This window comes from Colius striatus, chromosome 14 (assembly GCF_028858725.1).
Source record: "Colius striatus isolate bColStr4 chromosome 14, bColStr4.1.hap1, whole genome shotgun sequence".
In the NCBI taxonomy this organism is placed as follows: domain Eukaryota; kingdom Metazoa; phylum Chordata; class Aves; order Coliiformes; family Coliidae; genus Colius; species Colius striatus.
In genome coordinates, this window is record NC_084772.1 from 17,663,967 (window position 1) to 17,683,541 (window position 19,575).

At 37.2% G+C, this 19,575-nt stretch overlaps 1 protein-coding gene across 1 annotated transcript in view; it reads left to right on the forward strand.

Annotated features, from left to right (window-relative positions):
• The window catches only part of CDYL2 (chromodomain Y like 2), a 55,094-nt gene extending 37,388 nt beyond the window's left edge, over positions 1 to 17,706 (forward strand). The window contains exons 3-7 of the mRNA XM_062007539.1: positions 2,121 to 2,338; positions 9,105 to 9,277; positions 13,824 to 14,034; positions 14,746 to 14,889; positions 17,118 to 17,706. Coding sequence (XP_061863523.1) covers positions 2,121 to 2,338; positions 9,105 to 9,277; positions 13,824 to 14,034; positions 14,746 to 14,889; positions 17,118 to 17,276 — 905 coding nt within the window. The 3' untranslated portion in view covers positions 17,277 to 17,706. The remainder of the gene's footprint in view (positions 1 to 2,120; positions 2,339 to 9,104; positions 9,278 to 13,823; positions 14,035 to 14,745; positions 14,890 to 17,117) is intronic.
• Positions 17,707 to 19,575: the final 1,869 nt, after the last annotated feature.

A 19,575-nucleotide genomic window follows, 5' to 3' on the forward strand; every position in this document is an offset into this window, starting at 1 on the left:
TTGTGCCTCTGATTTTGTAAGTTCTTCACACTTTTTTGGGAGATTTAACCCTTCGCATCTTAGTAGCCTATCGCTGGGTTAAGCAACATAGTAAGGCTTTAATAGATTAAAATGAAATGGTTAAAAGTCTGCCTCAGGCAAATAATTAATTTGTTTCAGTATATTATTCCCAATGATATTTGTTTTCCACCAGTAATTCAACAAGTTGATTGTTGTTTGTAAGGATACTTGTCAAAATATGTGCAGTAGCAAAACCTGTTGAAAAAGAAGAGACACGCCCTAAGAGATTATTCTGAGTTTTAAAAATTCAAGCACGTAGTGGTTTCTGCACTTGTAGATAATTCCTGTCAAGAAAACAAATTTCAAATTCTGCTGGCTTCAAATTATTAATTTCAAATTGATGAGCTAATGTAATTTGTTGATGTTTGCATTGCACTGATTAAATCCTCTGTTCAATATAATAAAGACGATGGTTGAGATGGTGTCTCTCAATTTAGCAATGAAAGGGTTTTATGACTGACTGAAATGGCAGACTTTCTAACAAACATGCATTTCTGTGTGTAGATATATGTGTACACATGCACACATTACATGATGAGGCCAAATGATGCACCAGTTAAATACGACAAAGCGCTCTATCTATTTTATCATCAGATATTGTAACTGCAGTGTATATACAGGGATTTCACACCTTATGAACAATTCCACAGGCCATTGCCAACTGAGAGGAATCAGAGAGCTCAGTTACCTACATAAACGTCAAGTTGAAATGTAGCTAATCCAAATCAGGGGTAAGTGATTTTAGTTTAGAGAGTAATCTGTTGTGAATTCAGTTCTGTTCCAACAGAGCACTTATAATTGCATAGTGGTTATTTTAACTGCAGCATTTAAATCTATGTTCTAAATTCACGTCATCTGCCCTTGGCTAGTTGATACCAGAAGCTGGGAACAGGTCAGCTTTGGCAGGAGTAAAGAACAGGACAAACAAAGGTGTTTTCATTCATCTCTTTCTTGACTGTTCTCAAATATGCTGTATTGTGGGCTCATGTTTATTTAAACAAAAAACAGATTTGGAAACTATTACAATGAGCAGAGTGACTTTAATCTCTGTTCCTCAACAACCTATCCCTGCTTTGCTTTTAATGGCAGTAGTGTGAAACGTCTGTAATTAGAAAAAGAGTATTGCATAAAAATCTCATAAAGGTATTTTCAGCATTCTGACTCAACATTGTTACCAATCATAATATATTGCCTACTACAGAGGAACTGTAAACATAAGCAGAAAAATAGTTTACAGTTCATACACAGCATCAATCAGAATAAACTGTCTTTTAAAATTAATGCACTATTGCTCTCATTTGTTTTTAAGGAGGAACTGTATCTTTCTTGTTAGAGTTCCCATTTTCCCTACTGCTGAATACCCTCCAAAATGGCATCAGCATTCATATTTTCTAAGTACAAAGTCCAAAATAAGCATATCTTTTGTCAAAAGTAAGTAATTAGTGGTACTGTAAAATGTAATGAGCAGAAGCTTGGGATCAGCACAAAGAGGATGGCTAACTGCTACTTATAGCACTAACACAAGGCTACATGGAAGAGAATGGTTGTGTCACCTTAGTAAGAACTCCTCTGAATTACTGTCATACAGAGATGTGCAGCCCATGTGTATTCAGATAGTGATTTGAAACTAATAAAGATCTTTTGGTCACCGTGAAAGGAGGAAAATGTAACTTTTAAAGATAGGATCTGAACTACACTTGTCACATCAAGATCTTCCAAAGATAAATTAGAATCTTCCTATGAATTCAGGGATCATTTCAAATTCATATGAAAGACCATGATACAATTGATTTCATCTTCAAAGCAGAACTGAATCCCATTAAGAATACCAGTCCTGCTTGCTACACTTCATTGGATCTAGAAGTTGTCTGAGTAGAGAACAAAAAGTACTTTGTGTTGGAATACAGAATAAGAATGGCTTGAGGCTACATTTGACTAGCCAGGCATATTTTTGATTTATCAAATTTATCTCATAGAAGCTATTGTAAATAATAGAAAGTATCACTCCATTTCATTGAAGGGATAGAAATAATTATGCTTTGATTCTTTCCATCTGAAAGGTTCTTCTCTGGCCAATGGAAGCTTGAATCTACACAGCACTGTGAAAAGGAAACTAGATGGGGAGAAAGATTATGTCTTCGATAAGAGACTAAGATACAGTGTGCGTCAAAATGAAAGTAACTGCCGGTTCAGGGACATTGTAGTCCGGAAAGAAGATGGTTTCACACATATTTTGCTGTCAAGTCAGACTTCAGATAACAATGCACTGACCCCAGAGGTAAGCATGTAGCCATAAAAACCAAAGAAAATCATCCTAATGCGTGTGTTATCTTGGAAGCATTGCACTTGAACTGCATTTTATACATTTTATTCCTATTTGGTATCTTAGAAAAGAAATATGGAGTTCAGATATATCTAACTATTCCATGTTTGGGATTCTTATAAAAAACAAGAGATTAATTTCTGATTTACACATCTGAAACTCAAAATTAAGAGGTAAAGAAAGGAATGGCAGAATCAGTATTGCCACCATGGAGTTGTATGAAGCATTTTTTCGCATGTTGAAGTTACTGATATTTTCTGTCCTTAAGAAAAATCTGCTCTCTTTCATTTTATTAATTTGAACAGTGCTCCAGTTGTTGCATATGGAGAATTTTAGGCTATATCCTGAGACAGTAATTCTAAAACTTATCTTGATCTCTAATTGCTTTTTCTCTGAATCATTTTATGAAATTTCAACCAATTAGAGGCTCTATTCTCAGCTGAATTGCATGAAGTCATACAACATATAAATGATATTAATGAATTCCCTTCTTCCTAATATTGACCACTTAAGGTGAGACTTGGACTTGTAGCTTGTACTGCTCCAGTGCATTTATTGGCCACTGGAAGGGCTGAGAAGCTTTTCCTTCCATTCCCTGTGATCCCAACATAGTGGGAAGTGCCACCCAGAGCTTTCCCACATGAGAACAAAAGCGGTGTTAGTAAATGCCCACATCAGGATGCATGTCCTGCAGATCAGAAACATGCTTGAGCCCTGTCCCACACAGACAGTAATTACCTGATGGAAAGATGTCACCACAGATCAGAGAGGAGATAACAGGAGCTGCCTCTCAGCACCAGTTTCACTTGTCTGAGCATTCTGCCAGCAGTTTCTCTACTAGCTGCCTGCAGTGTGGCAGGTCTCTACGTTCTGAGTCCTCTAGACATACCAGCATAGCTCTGTCTTACACAGTAACTTCAGGATAAGAGTATATGAAAGACCAGTTTGAGCACCATTTAGAGGAAAAAGTAGATTGTAGCTTTGAGGAATTATTTTATTCAATAGGAAACTGAGTAGCTTTGAAATTAATTATTTATAATGAGCTTCATATAAAACCAGATACGATGGGCCCTAGATTTGACTCCTCTTCCCAAATGCACACCTGAACATGGACATTAATACCCAGAATGACACTAGTTAAAACTGATGGTACATACATTTATCACTCTTAGTTTTTAAACTGTAATATTTTAAAGGACTCTCTTGGTAACTAACACAAAACACCACACATCTCCTTTAATACCACTTCATTAAAGTGCATTAGATTGCATCAAATCCACCATTCCATCGCTCTATTAATTACCACTAATTGACACTGCAGGTAATTTAAAAGAAGAGCTCAAGGGCCTGAAAAAATATGAAATCAAGGACTTAGTATATTCAGGTTGAACAGACATACCTTTATGTTGCTGGCTGTGCTGTTTCACATCAACAGTGTTCAAATGCTCTAAGCAGTGAGTTAATTCAGGCTCTTTGGGTCTGCCAAACCAGTCCATTTCATTCTTTGAAAATTCTCAGTATGTCAGGATCCCACTTCTGTGAAAGAATAAGTGATAAGCATAGAATAGTCCTCTTCTTGCATCATTGGCAGAGACTATTTCTAGAACTTTTATTGAGGCTCACTCAAAACTCAGGAAATACAGTTTAGAAAACTACATCACTGACCAGGATCTGGGTGGTCAAGAATTAATCAAGGTAATGAGTTCTCCACATTCAGATTGTGTGTTTAAGACTCATCCAGGCTGAGAGCAATTGAAACTCCCTGCCCTCTGAAGGCTGCTTGCTGGCAAACATGAAACAGTTTCTTTGGCCTCAGTCCAGGCTGCAGCCCGTGATCATTCACACCACAAAATCCAGCACCTCCAATATTGACAATTCCACATCTTTGCTGGCAATTACAGCAAAAATCCAAGGAACTGAAAGAAGGAATATGTTGAATGCCTTGTCCCTGCAGTTTGTCACTCGTAGCCATAGGTGAGACAAACTGACAAGTGTTTTACAGATATTTCCAACATTTTCGGTTTTGACACTTTTTATCACCAGTGAAAAGAAAATATAAACACAGAATTCCTACAAAATTAAGGAAGTGTGTTTCATTTTGTTAGAAGAAATGCTAACGTCAAGCTTTATTAGACATTCAGCAAATTATGTTTGCCAAATAGTAAATGATTAATTTACTCAGAGCGGTTCTACTTGTTGAGGTTAAAACAGCAATCTGGTATTCTCAGCCATCTATGCTAGGAAAAAAGAAAAGGTGTGCATTGCCCACAATCATTGTAAAGTTAATCTTACACAAAATCACTCTCTCTCCCAAACAACCCTGCATCCTGTGTTTTTGGTAACCACATCACACCTGTGGGTTAGGACAGGTGATTTTAGCCTGAAATGCGCCGATGCTCCTTCCAGCAGCATTTGCACTGATTGAAGTTGGCTCAATGCCACTCTAGTAATTGAGTTTTTTTCTACAAAACGTTCAGGGCACTATAGAAATTCTTTCTTATGTTTTACAAGACCTTGTAAAACTCCCAAGCCAGTGTCATGAAACAGAACAGCTTGTTTATATTTCAGTGGCTTAGGCTTGCCACTTTTAAAATTCATTTTTTAAATAGATATATAAAGCATTTCATCTTTATAAATTCCATTAGCATTTTTTCTCATGGGTCTTTTGCTGCTTCTGAAGTTCCTTCTCCAATGATGATGTTGCTGTCTTAACTCATCACATTTCAAGGATCCAAATTCCGTTTCAAACTTAATATGAAATGGATTCATCCACTGTTCTGAGTTTATGCTATTAACAGAGATAATTAATATTCCCCTGAACTAAAAACAAAACATACCCTTAACAGTTAATGTTTCCATTGTTGACTGACATAACTGCCTCAACTACTTTCATACAAAAGAATCAGGGTTCAAATTTCTAGCCATAAGAATTACAGGGTTTGAAGTTCTACCAGATGCATTTGGAGCCTTAGTTTGCCTTCACTTTCCCTACATAGAACTTCTCCTTACTTTAAAAAAAACCCAAAGAAAAAGCAGGTACAAGTTTATTGTTACCTGTATTTTTGCAGTCATAAAGATTGGGGTTTTGGCCAGTACTCCTGCCTGAAACCAGCATTATAGGTTCCTAAGTCCTTTAGTTATCAAACAGAAAGGACTTGGGACCTGTTTGCACAAAGCGTCAGTAAGTAACAAAAAGTGTATTTCTGTGAAAAGGTACGATTGTGGAAGAGGTTCTAAGAACAACTGAATGGATTTTAAATTTTGGTTTACTGTAATGTTTACAGAATATTTACCTTTAACAATAGCAACAGTGAATCCTTAGAGATTCAGAGAAGTTAACCTTTTAAACTGGTGTTTCTGTTTATATGAACCAGAGCCTTCTGGTCAGGATGCTTTGTGAAATGACGGTGATAAATTTCCAGCTCTCTGATTTCCCCAGAATGTGAGCAATACTGAGAGCAAAGGGCACCAAATGCCTTTTAAAATTTCCTGTGTCCATTAAAAAGCATTAAAATAAACATTTGGAAGTTTAATGAAGTTTTTTAAACATTTTACGTTTCTTTTGCAAAAAGAAGGTGTCCTGTTAAAGAACCAACCAGTTCATTTTCTTGACAGCATTTTAAAAAATAAGCAACTTTTGAGGAAGTGATAACTTTATTATATATTTGAGTTTCAATAAAACAGTTAAGAGAAGCATTACGCCTGGTCTAAATTTGTAATTCAATGGATTATCACAAGCTAAATAACCAGCCCATACTGTTTTGTAAAAGCTTCCTCAGAAATGTTAGTCACATGCATTTGAATATAAATGCTGTCCCAACAACTGAAAATTAGCTGAAAGACCATTAAAAAGGCAATTTTAAAAGGTATGGAACTAGAGGATACTGCTATGAACCTCTGCAAATAATAATATCGGATCTGGTCCACTAGAGAAAGTAAAATTTAATTGGACAAATGCCATATACCAAAATTAGGGAAGGTTTAAAGACTATGGTAGAGAGAAAAGGAATATGGAATCTGACAAAGAAATGCAACTAAAGATACATACTATCTCAATATTTGTAAACTGAATTCACTGCTACATTAAATGGAAATGGTGCCTGAAACCAGACAGCAGTTCTGAACTAAGATTGTATTTACTTTACAGTACTGCGGTTTAATACACTGTTCTGCAGCCCTACAGACAAACCATCTTTTTTACCTTTATTGTTAGTAGCTTTTCTACAATCATATAAACATCTGTAGAAAAACACCCACCCCCAGATAATGAATGAGAAAAGCCATGATGCCAAGGCAGTCAAAGCAACAGGGGACAGCAGGTTGTCCATAACTAGGCTGAGTGACAAGGTGACCAGGTGAATTTTGGACTGCATCAGCAATGGAATCATGGCATAGAACAAGGGAGTAAGAATTGACTTTGCTGGTATTGGTATATTCTAATGTGCCTCTGAGCACCTTTTGATGATAAAGTTAATGACAAACCTACAGGGTTTTTTTTTTAAGAAAAACACTTTTTTGAGCCTGAAAACCCAATACATGATGTTTTCTTCATTTCTGATACTGTTTCCCTTTGCTAGAAACTAGTGGAGCAAGTGCAACTAAATTTCCACTCCTGCTCAAAAATACTATCCAAAATGCTGTCAAAGACTTATTTCAAGGAGCCCTGAGAAATCAATTCCTAATAACAGACTTTTAATATCATTCTCTCCAAAATATTGAAAAAACAACAGAATATTGTTTTTTCCTACAAGTCGTGTAAGGTCTGCTCAGAAGTTTGGCGTACTTTTAGATGTCTTTAGCCATCCAAACCAATGAGGGTTACGATAAAAAAGAGGTCTGAAATGCAATCAATCTGTTTGAAGGATAGCAGTGGTAACATCAAAGAGGTGGTACCTATGCAAGTATCACTGGAGGAAGTGGAATGGTAAAGAAACTTGCTGAATGGAGTGTCCTATCACAGAATCATACACAGCATCATATTTAAAGCAACACTCCTCATTGTATATAAAACTCTTGGACTGGTATTCTCTGATATTGTTTATATATCCTTCCTAAGAAAGAGCAGATTTTGAGAACATTTGAGATAAACTAAAGGCATGACCTTGCATTCACACAGAACTAGGAAAATCAAAACACATATTGCTTTTTACTCTAACACCTACCACCTTCTAAAGTTTCTTTTTTAAGTTTGAACAGAGATTTTAGGATTTTTTACCATTGTTTTCTCTTTACTGTGTTTTCAGCAACTGAGAGCTGAGACAGCCTCTGAGACTCTGAGAATAAACATACTTGTAAAATCACTGATGACATTTTTGTACCTGCACAATAATTTCAAATACACTTCCAAATTCTGCTGCTTTTAATTACTTCACTTCCACCAACTGTCACATACTTGGTATTACAGGTGTTCTAAAGTGCACTTGTAAAATTGACGTACCTAAAAGTTTACCACCTGCTTTCTCATGTCCTGGTCTCAGCAGCCAGTAACAATTGTTACACAAGCATATATGGAAAGCAAGGCAGGTAGCACTGCACTGGTTTGAACATACAAGTTTAAAATTGCTCTCACAATGCCATGGGATTTCTAATAAAAGACTACCTAGAATGGTATAAACAAAAATTCTGTTCTAGTTCAGGGATATTTCTTAAATAAGGAACTTCACAGGGATAAAGAATTTCTGAGAACAGAAAGTAGTGAACAAAAATTATCACAAGCTAAATACCTTGGTTTTCTATCCCATGGAAACCATATTCCATCCCCCCACCACATTTTGCCATCTTTTACTTGTCTATAGGAAATACTTTGACACATGAGTAAGCTGAAGCACAGGAGGTGACACACTGGATGAAATCATGGCCCTTAAAGTGAGGAGTAAATCAGTAAAAAGAAGGGATACAATATAGCTGAAATAGTTACAGCTTGCAAACTACAATGAACTGTAACTAAAAAAGAAGCTACCCATCAGAAGTTTGTGAAATAATATTTCCTTTTAAAAATCATTAGAAAAACAATACTGCTCAGATGAAAGGCCATTTTCTTATAATACCAGCAGCTCAATTCTATACAGATTTTGATTATGTTTGATTTATGGTGCAATTAATAGCTTGATCTAGCTGTAAACTGGAGTGTAAAACCGTCTCACTTTCAAGTGGCTTTTTTGCCTAAATTTTTCTAGAGTTCAACAATAGCATTGACCACAGGAAAATGACTAATATATTTGTCATGTTGATGTATATGATGTTCTCTTGTCCTGCCTTGCTCTGGTTCAAGTCATACAATCCAAAGTAGCTGAAAAAATGAAAGCTGGGGTTTATAGATTTTCTTGTTGAGATTAATAGGCTGTTGTTGGGATAACCATGTCACTGAGGATACCGTGATGGTCACTGAATATACACAATGAAAATTATAAAATGATATTTGAAATTATTAAATTGCAACCAAATAGCAGAACCTAGCTAGAATTTCCCATAGAATCAGCAAAGAACAGCCAAATTCTAAAACCCCTCTGAATTAGTAAGCATCCAAAAAGCACCTCCAAGCATAAAACTCTCAGTGTTATCCTTCTAAGTATAGTAAACTTATATTAATATCGATATACTTGATGTAAGTATTAATAGTGCCCAAAATGTAAGTCTCTCAAAATCAGTAAGGTTTGTAAAACTAGGGAAATGATATTGCAACGGCATGCATGTCGAATTGTTTACTTTTCTTTATCCACAGATCATGAAGGAAGTTCGGAGAGCATTGTGCAATGCATCAGCTGATGACAGTAAACTCTTACTTCTCAGCGCAGTGGGAAGTGTATTCTGTAGTGGCCTAGATTACTCATATTTAATTGGCAGGTTATCCAATGACAGAAGAAAGGAAAGCACTAGGATTGCAGAAGCTATAAGGTGACCCAAGCTTACCTATGATCTCTAAATTATGAAATGCAGTGTGTGATTATAAAGATATTTATCAGGTCCAAAAATGTTGTATATTTAAGTGTTGATTGCATTCTAATTACAGTCCTTCAAATTTGTTTAGTAAGAAGAACTTTGGAGCTTTCCTTCTTAGAAAAGAAAGCACATTTATTTCACTGCCAATATCCACAGGGATTTATTTTATTCCACTTTTCTGTATTTAATAATTCAAATCATTCCTCCAAATTCACATACAACTTTGTTGTTGTTTTTCCAAATTAGCTGTTGCTTCATGTTCTAAAGTGGTTCCTGAAAGGCAGATATTTTACTTGTTTTAATGTTCATCATTGTAATCAATTTCAGTACAAATGAGAATCCATGGCCTTACTCTTACTCTGCCGAAATAGCAGTCTGTCACTGTATTTCAGAACCTTATTAGAAGGGTCTCCATTCTTTTTCTTAAACTTAAATTACTTAATATATATGTAAATGTAGTTTTGTTTTTGTAACTAAAATGTGACTTTCCTTTATATATATCGCATTACCTTAATACAAACCCAGGGTGTATGACACGCAGTCTACAAATCAGTCTGCACAATACATGACCAAATATTTCCATTATCCACAAGGTATACTTTACACACATTTGGCAGATCTTCCAGTATAAATCAACATTACTCCACTGAAGCCAATGATATTTCACCAGTCTGTACCAGGAGAGGGTTTAGTCCTCTTTTCCCCACCCCCCCAACAAATAAATATTATTAGTTTTAATAATAATAATTTTAGTTATTACATGACATGTATTAACCACCAATCATCTTGGTTACAACTACTGCAGACTAGTTTGGATTCTCAGTTTAATACTTTTGAAATTCTCAACGTAGTAATTATTTTGAAAGAATTTAAAATATACTACCTAAATATAATCAATTATGACCTGTTTTTAAGACCCTAGGCATGCTTGAGTATCATGTAGTGATATTTAAAACAAGAAAAACCTTTTGAAGGACAAATTCTATTTTTTTTTTTTTAATGTGGAGATTTTTAACAATATGGAACAAAAAACCACGAGGGGAGAAATTCACTATTCTCATTTAAAAACACAGGCACACTCCATTGGAAGATACAAATGTAATTTGATGCATGTAAATACTGTGTAGACAGGTATTGTTCTATATGTATACATTCATCTACTCACATTTAAAATACAGGTATAATTACCAATTCAATATTTAATGATTATATGCCAGACTATGATGCTTAGTTTGTCCATCCTTGGACTCACTGAACGCTCTTGAAATACTGGTGCAATGTTTTGCCCCTTGTCAAGAATGCTTCAGGCTCACTGGAAATAGATTTTTATTGTACTTCTGGAAACAATACACAACATTTTCCATTTAGCACTCTCTGTGCTTTCTGTGAACAAAGGACTCAACTCATGGAAAATATACTGTAATAAGAATTAGAAAAAAATGTACACTTTGCTTTTTCAGTGGTTAGAATGTCCCAAAACACATTCACAGATTTCTGCTCTCACTGCTTTACAGCAAATCAGACTTGTATCAAAATGAAACGAAAATCTTAATTACCATGTGTTGCTGCTTTGTAAAGTATGGATCTCATACACTGTTCAGTAGTTAAAACCGATGTTTAAATGCCCCTCAAGTCTTATCTCACATGAGTGATTTGTTTGGCTCCTGTCCTCAGCCACTGCCTTTGGGGCTTGCACCTTAAAGATGTGTGGCACTGTAGGTTCTCTCCAGGTGCTGAACAAAGAACCATCAGGCTGAGCTGCCACGATCCAGACATGTGTCCGGCACTGCACTCCTGGAGCAGGCAAAAGGCGGACTGACCACCTGCACTGTAGCTGTGCATGTGTGGCCTACAGGGCCCTGCAACCGAAAGGTTGGCTGGAAGGCATTCCCAGCAGCAGTCTCACACCATCCGTTGTGGCCTGACATATAAAATTCTTCTTGTGCTCAGAATAAAACAAAGAATTACTTTATTTGCTCAACACTATAGCCTTTGATGTCCCTATGAGCCCCTACATGCAGCAAGACTTCTGCAATGATGCAGAGGTATCTGAGCATCTCAAAGTGTATTTGATGGTCAGCTTCTCAGGATAGCCTCTAGCAAAACCAAAAGCCTTCTGCATGGGACACTTTTTCCTATCGTTTACTTTCTGGCTGTACTGTGCAATGACAATGACAATTTTAAGTCTTTTTCAAAGACTGTCTTGAATCAAAACAAGGATCTTCTAGCCCAGAAATTATCCGTGTGAACTTACGGTACGGAGACGTAGAAATGGGCCAGGTCCTGGTACAAAGATGCCTCACTGACACAAACGTACCAAACAGGGAACACAGATGAGTGCTGGATATTGCAGACATTGCAGCTTCTGGACACCAAATGCAGACATTTGTTCTTCTCATAACCTCTTGATATTTTAGCCTTCCGCACCACCCTACAGGTGGTATATACCATACCCATCCACTACCCTGTCCCCTGTGCTCCCCATCCTTCCCTTCTGACAGAGGTTCATTGTGTCTTCTCAATGTCCTGTTCCAGTCTCTCCCCATCTCCAGGTCCTCCTTTCCTTGCTTACTCATATGAAGATTTCACATTTCCTTCAACCTTTCCCCTCCATTAATGTGTTCTGCTTTGTTTTTTGTTCTTCCTCCCTAACCATTTCCTTTCCACACCCCTGATTGCTTTTCCATATTTGCTTCCAGTCTTATTTATCATCAAATGCTTCCCGCTTTTCTCCACAACACTGTTTTCTTCTGCCTTTTTCTGGTCTTCAGATCTGCTGCCACCATTTACCCATAGTTTGTTCTTTTTACCTATCATTCATCACATCCCTGTCTCGATCTGTAGTCCTTGGAAGGCTTGCTTAACAACTAAGCTTCTCCAAATGTTTGGTTTAATCAGGTGCAGTGATCCACAATCACTACTCAACCATAAACAACCAAAGAAATAAGAAGATATGGGAACATCATTGCTTCTGCAAATAAAAATGAAACACAACTTTCCTTAACTCTGCTAGTATTCTAGAAAGAAATGGACTTGAACAGACAAATGTGATGTTCCTTATTCCACTCTCTTTGTCGTTGATCCTGTTTGATTACTCATTGTCTGAACAGAGTTGCATCAACTCTAACAGGTTTCTATTTTTCCATGGTCAAAAATCAGCTCCTTCCCAAAACCAGATAGCCCAAAAACCAGAACTCATTCATTGAACATTTAATGCTAGTTCACCTCAGACTCTTCATTTTCATGTAAAATATAGCCAATGCCCTTGCACTTCAGTCCAACAGAATACTTCTCTTCAGTATGCTTTCCATTTGTTGCCGAATTGTCACTCACAAAAAAGGCACACCTCCTGCCCCCAGATACAGAAGTCTAGGTCTTTTTGACCTCAGCGAGAGAGCTACAACTCATAAAAGGGCACATTTGACAAAATGTTCTTTCCTAAAATCTGTCAGCAAAGATGCACTCTGGATCTAAGAAATACCCACTGCAAGAGCAGAATCTCCTCTTTTGTTTTGCTTTTGATTGATACATGTCTCTTTCTGAAAGTAACTGAGCATCTTGTTTGCCTCCATATACCTGCTGTGCACTGAGCTGCTTGCTCATAATTTACCCACAATTACACTTAGGCTTTTTCCTAATTGGTGCATAGGCTGTGCCATTCAACAGATGGCTTTCCACAGTTGTTGGTAGGTAATGTATTTTGAAGAATCTCCTCATTGCACAGAATTTAACATGTTCTAGTTCATTCAACCAGATGAATCCAATCACATTTATTTCCCCATTATTTCCCACCGCTTCACATTTACTACTGTAGGCAGGCAAGGGCATCTACTTTGTTATGTCTTTGCTGAAGACATTTGCAATGAAGACCCAACAGATCTCTTGCCTAGTTCTTTCCTTGTTCAAATGTTTCTCTCACTCTCTGACTCCCCTTTGCGTGTCTTGTTCTTTCAGCTGGTGTGCCATAAACATTTACTATCTCCCAGTCATTGATGTGACTTACAGTAACCTTTGACAACCTTTTGATCTTAAGAGGACTTCCTGAACAAATTAAATATTAAGCAATCCACTAGGAATTTCCCATCTTTTATGCTAGAATATGTTCATTAGCTTAGCCAAACCAGAGCATCAGAATCCATACTAGCCAAACTGAGAAGCACTATGTGAACAACCTCATGAATTACTGGTCCAGAAGTAAAACTAAACCTAAGCAAATCACTCTACAAAAAGCACAATAGAGAGTGCATCCCAACATATACAACATATACAAAACTATTTAATATCCCGGGTACTCAGAAAGACTAAAAACCTAAATACGAGCAAAATTTTCCATGTGCAAACTAGAAAGTGTCCTGCAATTCTGACCTCATAAAACTCGGCCATGGCATTTATTGTGTTCATCTGTGGTTCTAATTTGTTTTCAGATTAAGTACTTTAAGCTTGGGTATTTATCTAAGTGCGACTTCTGTATTCAAGATATTTCTTTTATTTTTTATTTTAGGGATTTTGTAAAAGCTTTTATTCAATTTAAGAAGCCAATTGTGGTTGCTATCAACGGCCCTGCTCTTGGGTTAGGAGCTTCTATTTTACCACTATGTGATATCGTTTGGGCAAGTGAGAAGGCATGGTTTCAGACACCATATGCAACAATCCGACTCACTCCAGCTGGCTGCTCATCATACACATTCCCGCAAATTCTGGGTGTTGCACTGGTAAGGTTTTCTACCTCAAAGCACTGAAGAACCTTTCTTAAATTCATGCTCTTCTTGTCTCTCTTTAAAAAGTCAAACAGAACTGTTTCTCCTAATTGTTGTGAATGGGAAGTGAAATCTGGGGAAAGTTCATTTAATCCCTACCAAGTTCTAATCACAAACTGACCTCAGAATTCAATATGTTACACCTGCTGTACAAAAAAAAGATTGAGAATGGGTTGAAAACACAAGATGGCCAAGCTCATTGTAGAAATGAAATGCATTAGCAGAATAATGTTGCAGAGTACTTGTCTGTGTTGTGGAAGGATTGTGCAGTTACAGAGTAAGATACTGCTCTCTAAAGACAATCCACAATAATTCCAATAAGGTTGCTTAGTTTTTACCAGTATAACATAGCAGAATTTGCCCCACAAAGTATTTCATACTAGGTTCCATGACTCTTGGCACAGTATCACTGACAGTTACTCTTGTAAAATCAGCAATACAAATTCATCATGCGTGCCAGCACATTTCTCTTAAATGAAACCCATGATGTGCTCTGGCCACCTGCACAATCTTTAAATAGCTACTGAAACTCCTTTTAAAGTGTTTTGCAGTATGGAAAGATACAGGAGACCATTTGTAAATTTAATCTTGAAAATAGCAGGCAAGCATGGAAAATTTTTAAGGGAGTTATAACCCAAGATGACAAGTAATCTTTTGGTCTCACAGGCAAATGAAATGTTGTTCTGTGGGAGAAAGCTGACAGCACAGGAGGCCTGCAGCAGAGGACTCGTGTCACAAGTATTTTGGCCAACAACATTTAGCCAAGAAGTGATGCTACGAGTGAAAGAAATGGCATCCTGCAGTGCAGTGGTAAGAAATGAAACTCCTTTGTGATTAAATTACATCTCAGGGAGGTAAGGTGTGCTCCCAAGGCTCATCCCATGGTGGGTCCTCAGTTTCCACAACTACACCCGTGAAAGAAGGCTAAGAACAGAAAATCGTGATAAGGATTAGTGAGCTTGTGCAGTTTCTAATTTTTCAGGGCATGGAGGATCATTTCTTTTCCCCATCTTTACATTTATTCAATATTCAAAACCTCCTTGCCCCAGATTTTGAAAGGAGATTTTAGCATAGGTTTCTTCCATGAAAGTGGAAGAGTATGAAACTAATAAACTGTACTGGAAAATCTCTGTAGGGCCAATAAGAAAATCTATTTGCTTTTCACATTGTCCTGGCCTACTATGTTTCAGTTGAGTCTGCCCTCTTTTCTGCATCTGCACAGTTCCTGATTCTGCAAAATGTTCTACACAGTGCACCAAAAGGGTTAATAGTGCCAGCTAACCTCTGCTGTGAAGGAGGAGTGAGATCCAGACACAGAGGGATTTGAACACAGTCTGGTCACAGTTGTATTGTAACTTTCCTTTCATTTACATAAAAGTTGAAAGAAAATCCTTTCCTATTTTTATTTCCTAAGATTTTTTTCCCTTCAGGCAGATATACTCCTATTCTGGGCACATCCTTGTTTAAAAAATATGCAGTGAAGAAAGTGATACTGGCTGCAATAAAACTGCACCAAGTGCAAACTGTTGCCGTTCCTTGCTATACTTGGTTTGCCTGAAACTGTCTTAGCGTCCCTCAGTTTCATTTAAAAGTTCTGTTGTAAAAGAGAAGGTAGAGACATATGAGATTTTTAATTAAATGAAGTGTAGATTAGATCTCACAAAAAGACATTCATCATGAAACTCTGGAAATGTAGCATAAGCTTATTTGATCATGCTGATATAAAGTGTAATATATGAGTTGGGAAAACCTCTGGGCCTTACTGTGAATTCTTCCTTCCTTCATTGTTACTGGCTGTCAGTGAGACCTGTTAGAAAAACTAGTGTTCTTGTGGACAAAGATCAGAGTTAAAACCGTCAAAAGTCTAGATTTATTCTTCAAGATCCTAAATGCAAATCAGGCTGAAGTCACGAAAACAATGAATATGATGAGCTCATCCAAGTTCACGGTGAATAGTTGTTCACAAAACAGACCAAAAAGAAAACACAGGCCCTATGACTTGCAAATAACACCATTTACTTGAGTTAAAGAGAAATACTACTTTGGAATAGCAGTGTCATAGCCTGAAACGGAAAGGAACTGAGTGTAACTTGTACATGTTGACAAAGCTGAGTGGAGAGTATGCATCTCCCTTACCATAAACATTGTATTAGTTTACATTAAATCTGCCTTCAAAAATCAGTAATGTATGAATTATGATGGTTTTTAACTAGTTGGGTTCCTTGTGATATTATATATTTTTAAAAGAATTTTAAAGGATGCAATCTCAATGTCTTTAAAGATAAGTCTGGGAAAAAACAATTTGAACTATGAAGGCAACCAAGGAACTGTTGTTATGCCTTTAAGAAATTGCAGCGATTACTAGGGGCACGAGATTGGGCTTCCCCTTACAAAAACCTTAAGTGATTTGTTATGACTACTAGTATATGCCGAGCACATTTAACTCCAGAACACAGTCACAGGGCACTTGTTTTGCTTAACACCTTTCCGTTATAAAATATTTCACTTCTATAAAAGTGTAAGTAATTAAACTTTAAAAGATATTTGCAGTAAAGGCCCTTTCCTATTCATTTCTGGTTTGATAAGGACATGATGGATGAGGGAGAATTGTTAAAGATGATGGACATCCACATTGAGGTTTCCAACCTCTATAACTTTAAAGACCACCTTCCAGAAAACAGGCAGCCAATATATCATGCCTCACACATTTTCATTTGAAGGGATCACATTTTCAACAGGAGGGAGTTCAGCCCCTTCGAGTGCTTCATGGCAGACCTTCAATAAACTAAGGTACTTCATAATCCCTCATTCCTTTTAAAAATGTTGTCACTAACGCATAAACCTCAGAAGTCCTTAAGTCTTAGGGATGCTGACTATCAGCAAGTGGAGCTACGGCTGTAAATCAAATCTAATTTCTGTGCCCAGAGGAGTTACTTAGATTGTAGAACAGTCAGTAGTGTGAAAACGCTGTTTGCGCCATTATCCATTATAATTTTCTCAGAGTCAAAGTGAAATACTGAGTGGTATTTTGGCTTTAGGTATTGGAAGAGTCCAAATGTCTCGTGCGGAGCTTCCTGAAATCTGGACTTGAAGATGTGAATGAGAAAGAGTGTCAGATGTTAAAACAACTGTGGAGTTCTTCCAAAGGACTGGATTCATTATTCAGCTACCTGCAAGACAAAATTTATGAAGTCTGATGTCTTGGCCTAACTTAAAGAGAAAATATTCTACTTGTGAACAGAGTCAAACATCACCTGTGTTTGAAAAGCAGAGGCAATGCATCAATGAGGAATTTGTGACAGTGTATCCTAATACCTATGGTTGTGTCGATTTCCTTGTGAGCTACACGGCTGCTTGTAGCTGGTTTGATTTCGTGTAACCGAGATGTAGGCAGGCTTGTTCAGTGCACATAATCTCTACAGAGGGCTGCATCTTTCACATTGCTCATCCAGACAAAAGTATACATTCCATGTGCTGAGAAGCACCACCCAGGCCCAATGAGGCACACCATCTGTAATGATTGATTTTGTCTGTCCTTAACTTATTCTTGCTGTTGCAACGCATCTGGGCTGACACAGAGAGCTCAATCTAAAAGCTGGGTCAGCACAATATTTTCTAGACCCAAACACCATACTTTAGAAATATTTTAATTAACTTTTTTTTTTTCTAAGTTCTAATAGTGATGGAAAAAAATCTGATAATTTATATGTATAATATGTAAAGTTAGTTTTACAAAAACTACTAGGATTTTTAATTTGTTGAATTTATTTAACTTATTTATTTTGTGTTCGTGTTCAGCTGTTTATTGATCACAGATCTTATTTTCATACTTCCCTTGACTGAATTAGTGGCATCACATGAGAATGCAAACACATTTTTAGCAGCAAAATGTGTAGAATAATAAAGAATATATAGAAAACACACAGAATGCTGTGGGCAGTAAAAGAAACAGCTATGTGCATGCTCCTCTATGTGTAAAGTTGTTTAAAAAAATGTACGAAACAGAATCGTTTGCCAGGAGTTTTGGGGAAAAAAAAGTGGATTCTGAAACAGTGAGTTCCCCTTAAGTCTCTCTTCACTTTCTGCCTTCTTGAGGAGCACTGAAGGGCTTGCCAACAAGATGCTTTATTTAAGTTTACTATATTCCTGTTAGCCGGATATCAGTAACAGGGTGAGAGGTGCCATTATGTGGCATCGTACTGTTTTTCAGGTTTAAATATCCCATTTTTGGTCTGAAGTCTAAAAGCAAATCCTTACGAGCCTTAGTCTAGTTGCCTGATTCCTCAGGTGTGAGATAATTTCTGCTCTGGAGGCCTTTTGGGTGTGGGCCAGCAGTTTATACAAGGTGCTAGGTATTGAACTAAGTGGAGGGAGGGGTTTTGTTTTGCTTTTCCCAGCTCTCCACATCTGGCCACCCCATCATCTGTTACAAAAACTTATGGCTGTCCATAAAAGCAGTCCACAATAAATGACAAAAATCCAATCTGCTACGTTAGAATGTGATCCTAGTACTTTTCAGTGACACTGACTGACTTCTCAACACTGGATCTCTCTCAGTTCTTTCTTGCTAGTAAGGCAATTAATATGGAAATAACACAAGCATGCTCTGTGACTTCACCTGCCATTTTAGTATGCCCAAATTAAAACCTCTTGAAGCAGAAGCTTTGCACATTTGTTTGCTTTGTAATTTGTGCACTTGCTCTCCATTCTTGAGCTCAATGACTTGCTTACAGTTTAAACCTCTGCAAATGCGGCTGTTAGGTTTTCTCCCACCCAGTATTTCCATGAAGAGTTTCAAAAAAGCCTTTGTGAAGTTAACGAACAGGTGATTATAGTTAACAGTAGCCTTCAACACATTCACATAACATTTATTTTTCCACAAATAATTAGAAGTGCTGTTTCTATGGCCTAATTGTACCACTGAATTTTAAGGAAATCATTACCCTAAAGGCAGAAGTTCTCATGGAAATTCTTCATTAAAAGACAAAACTTGGTTTCTAAATAGCCTCTTTTAAATGGGGATTTCAAACAAAATGATCAAAACAAGTAACTTACTTTTAAATGTCTGAAACAAAACTCTTTCAAAAACTTTGAAGTGATAGATGCACCACTTGAATACTCACAGGTGCTTATTTCCACAACCTGCCGGCACTCCCACAGAGCACATGCGCAGAGACACGGCTGGATCCAGGCCCCAGAACCCCCCGCTATGCCAGAGTGTGTCCCGAGTCAGCTGTGTGGCAGTCCCATGCCAATGAGAGGGATCACTCAAGTGAAAACCACCCGCATGCAGACACGTTTGCACAATCAGGCCTCCAGCATATAACTTCATTTAAAAAAGAAGCAATGGAAAGTACCATGACTCCTCAATTTCCTTTATTTCCTTTCTTCCCGTCCAGAGAGCCATAATTCCTAATCATGTGTTAATAAGATATTAGGAAGTTTATTTCGATACTATGCTTGGGTTTTGTAGATAGAGAAAAATTGCTCAGCAAT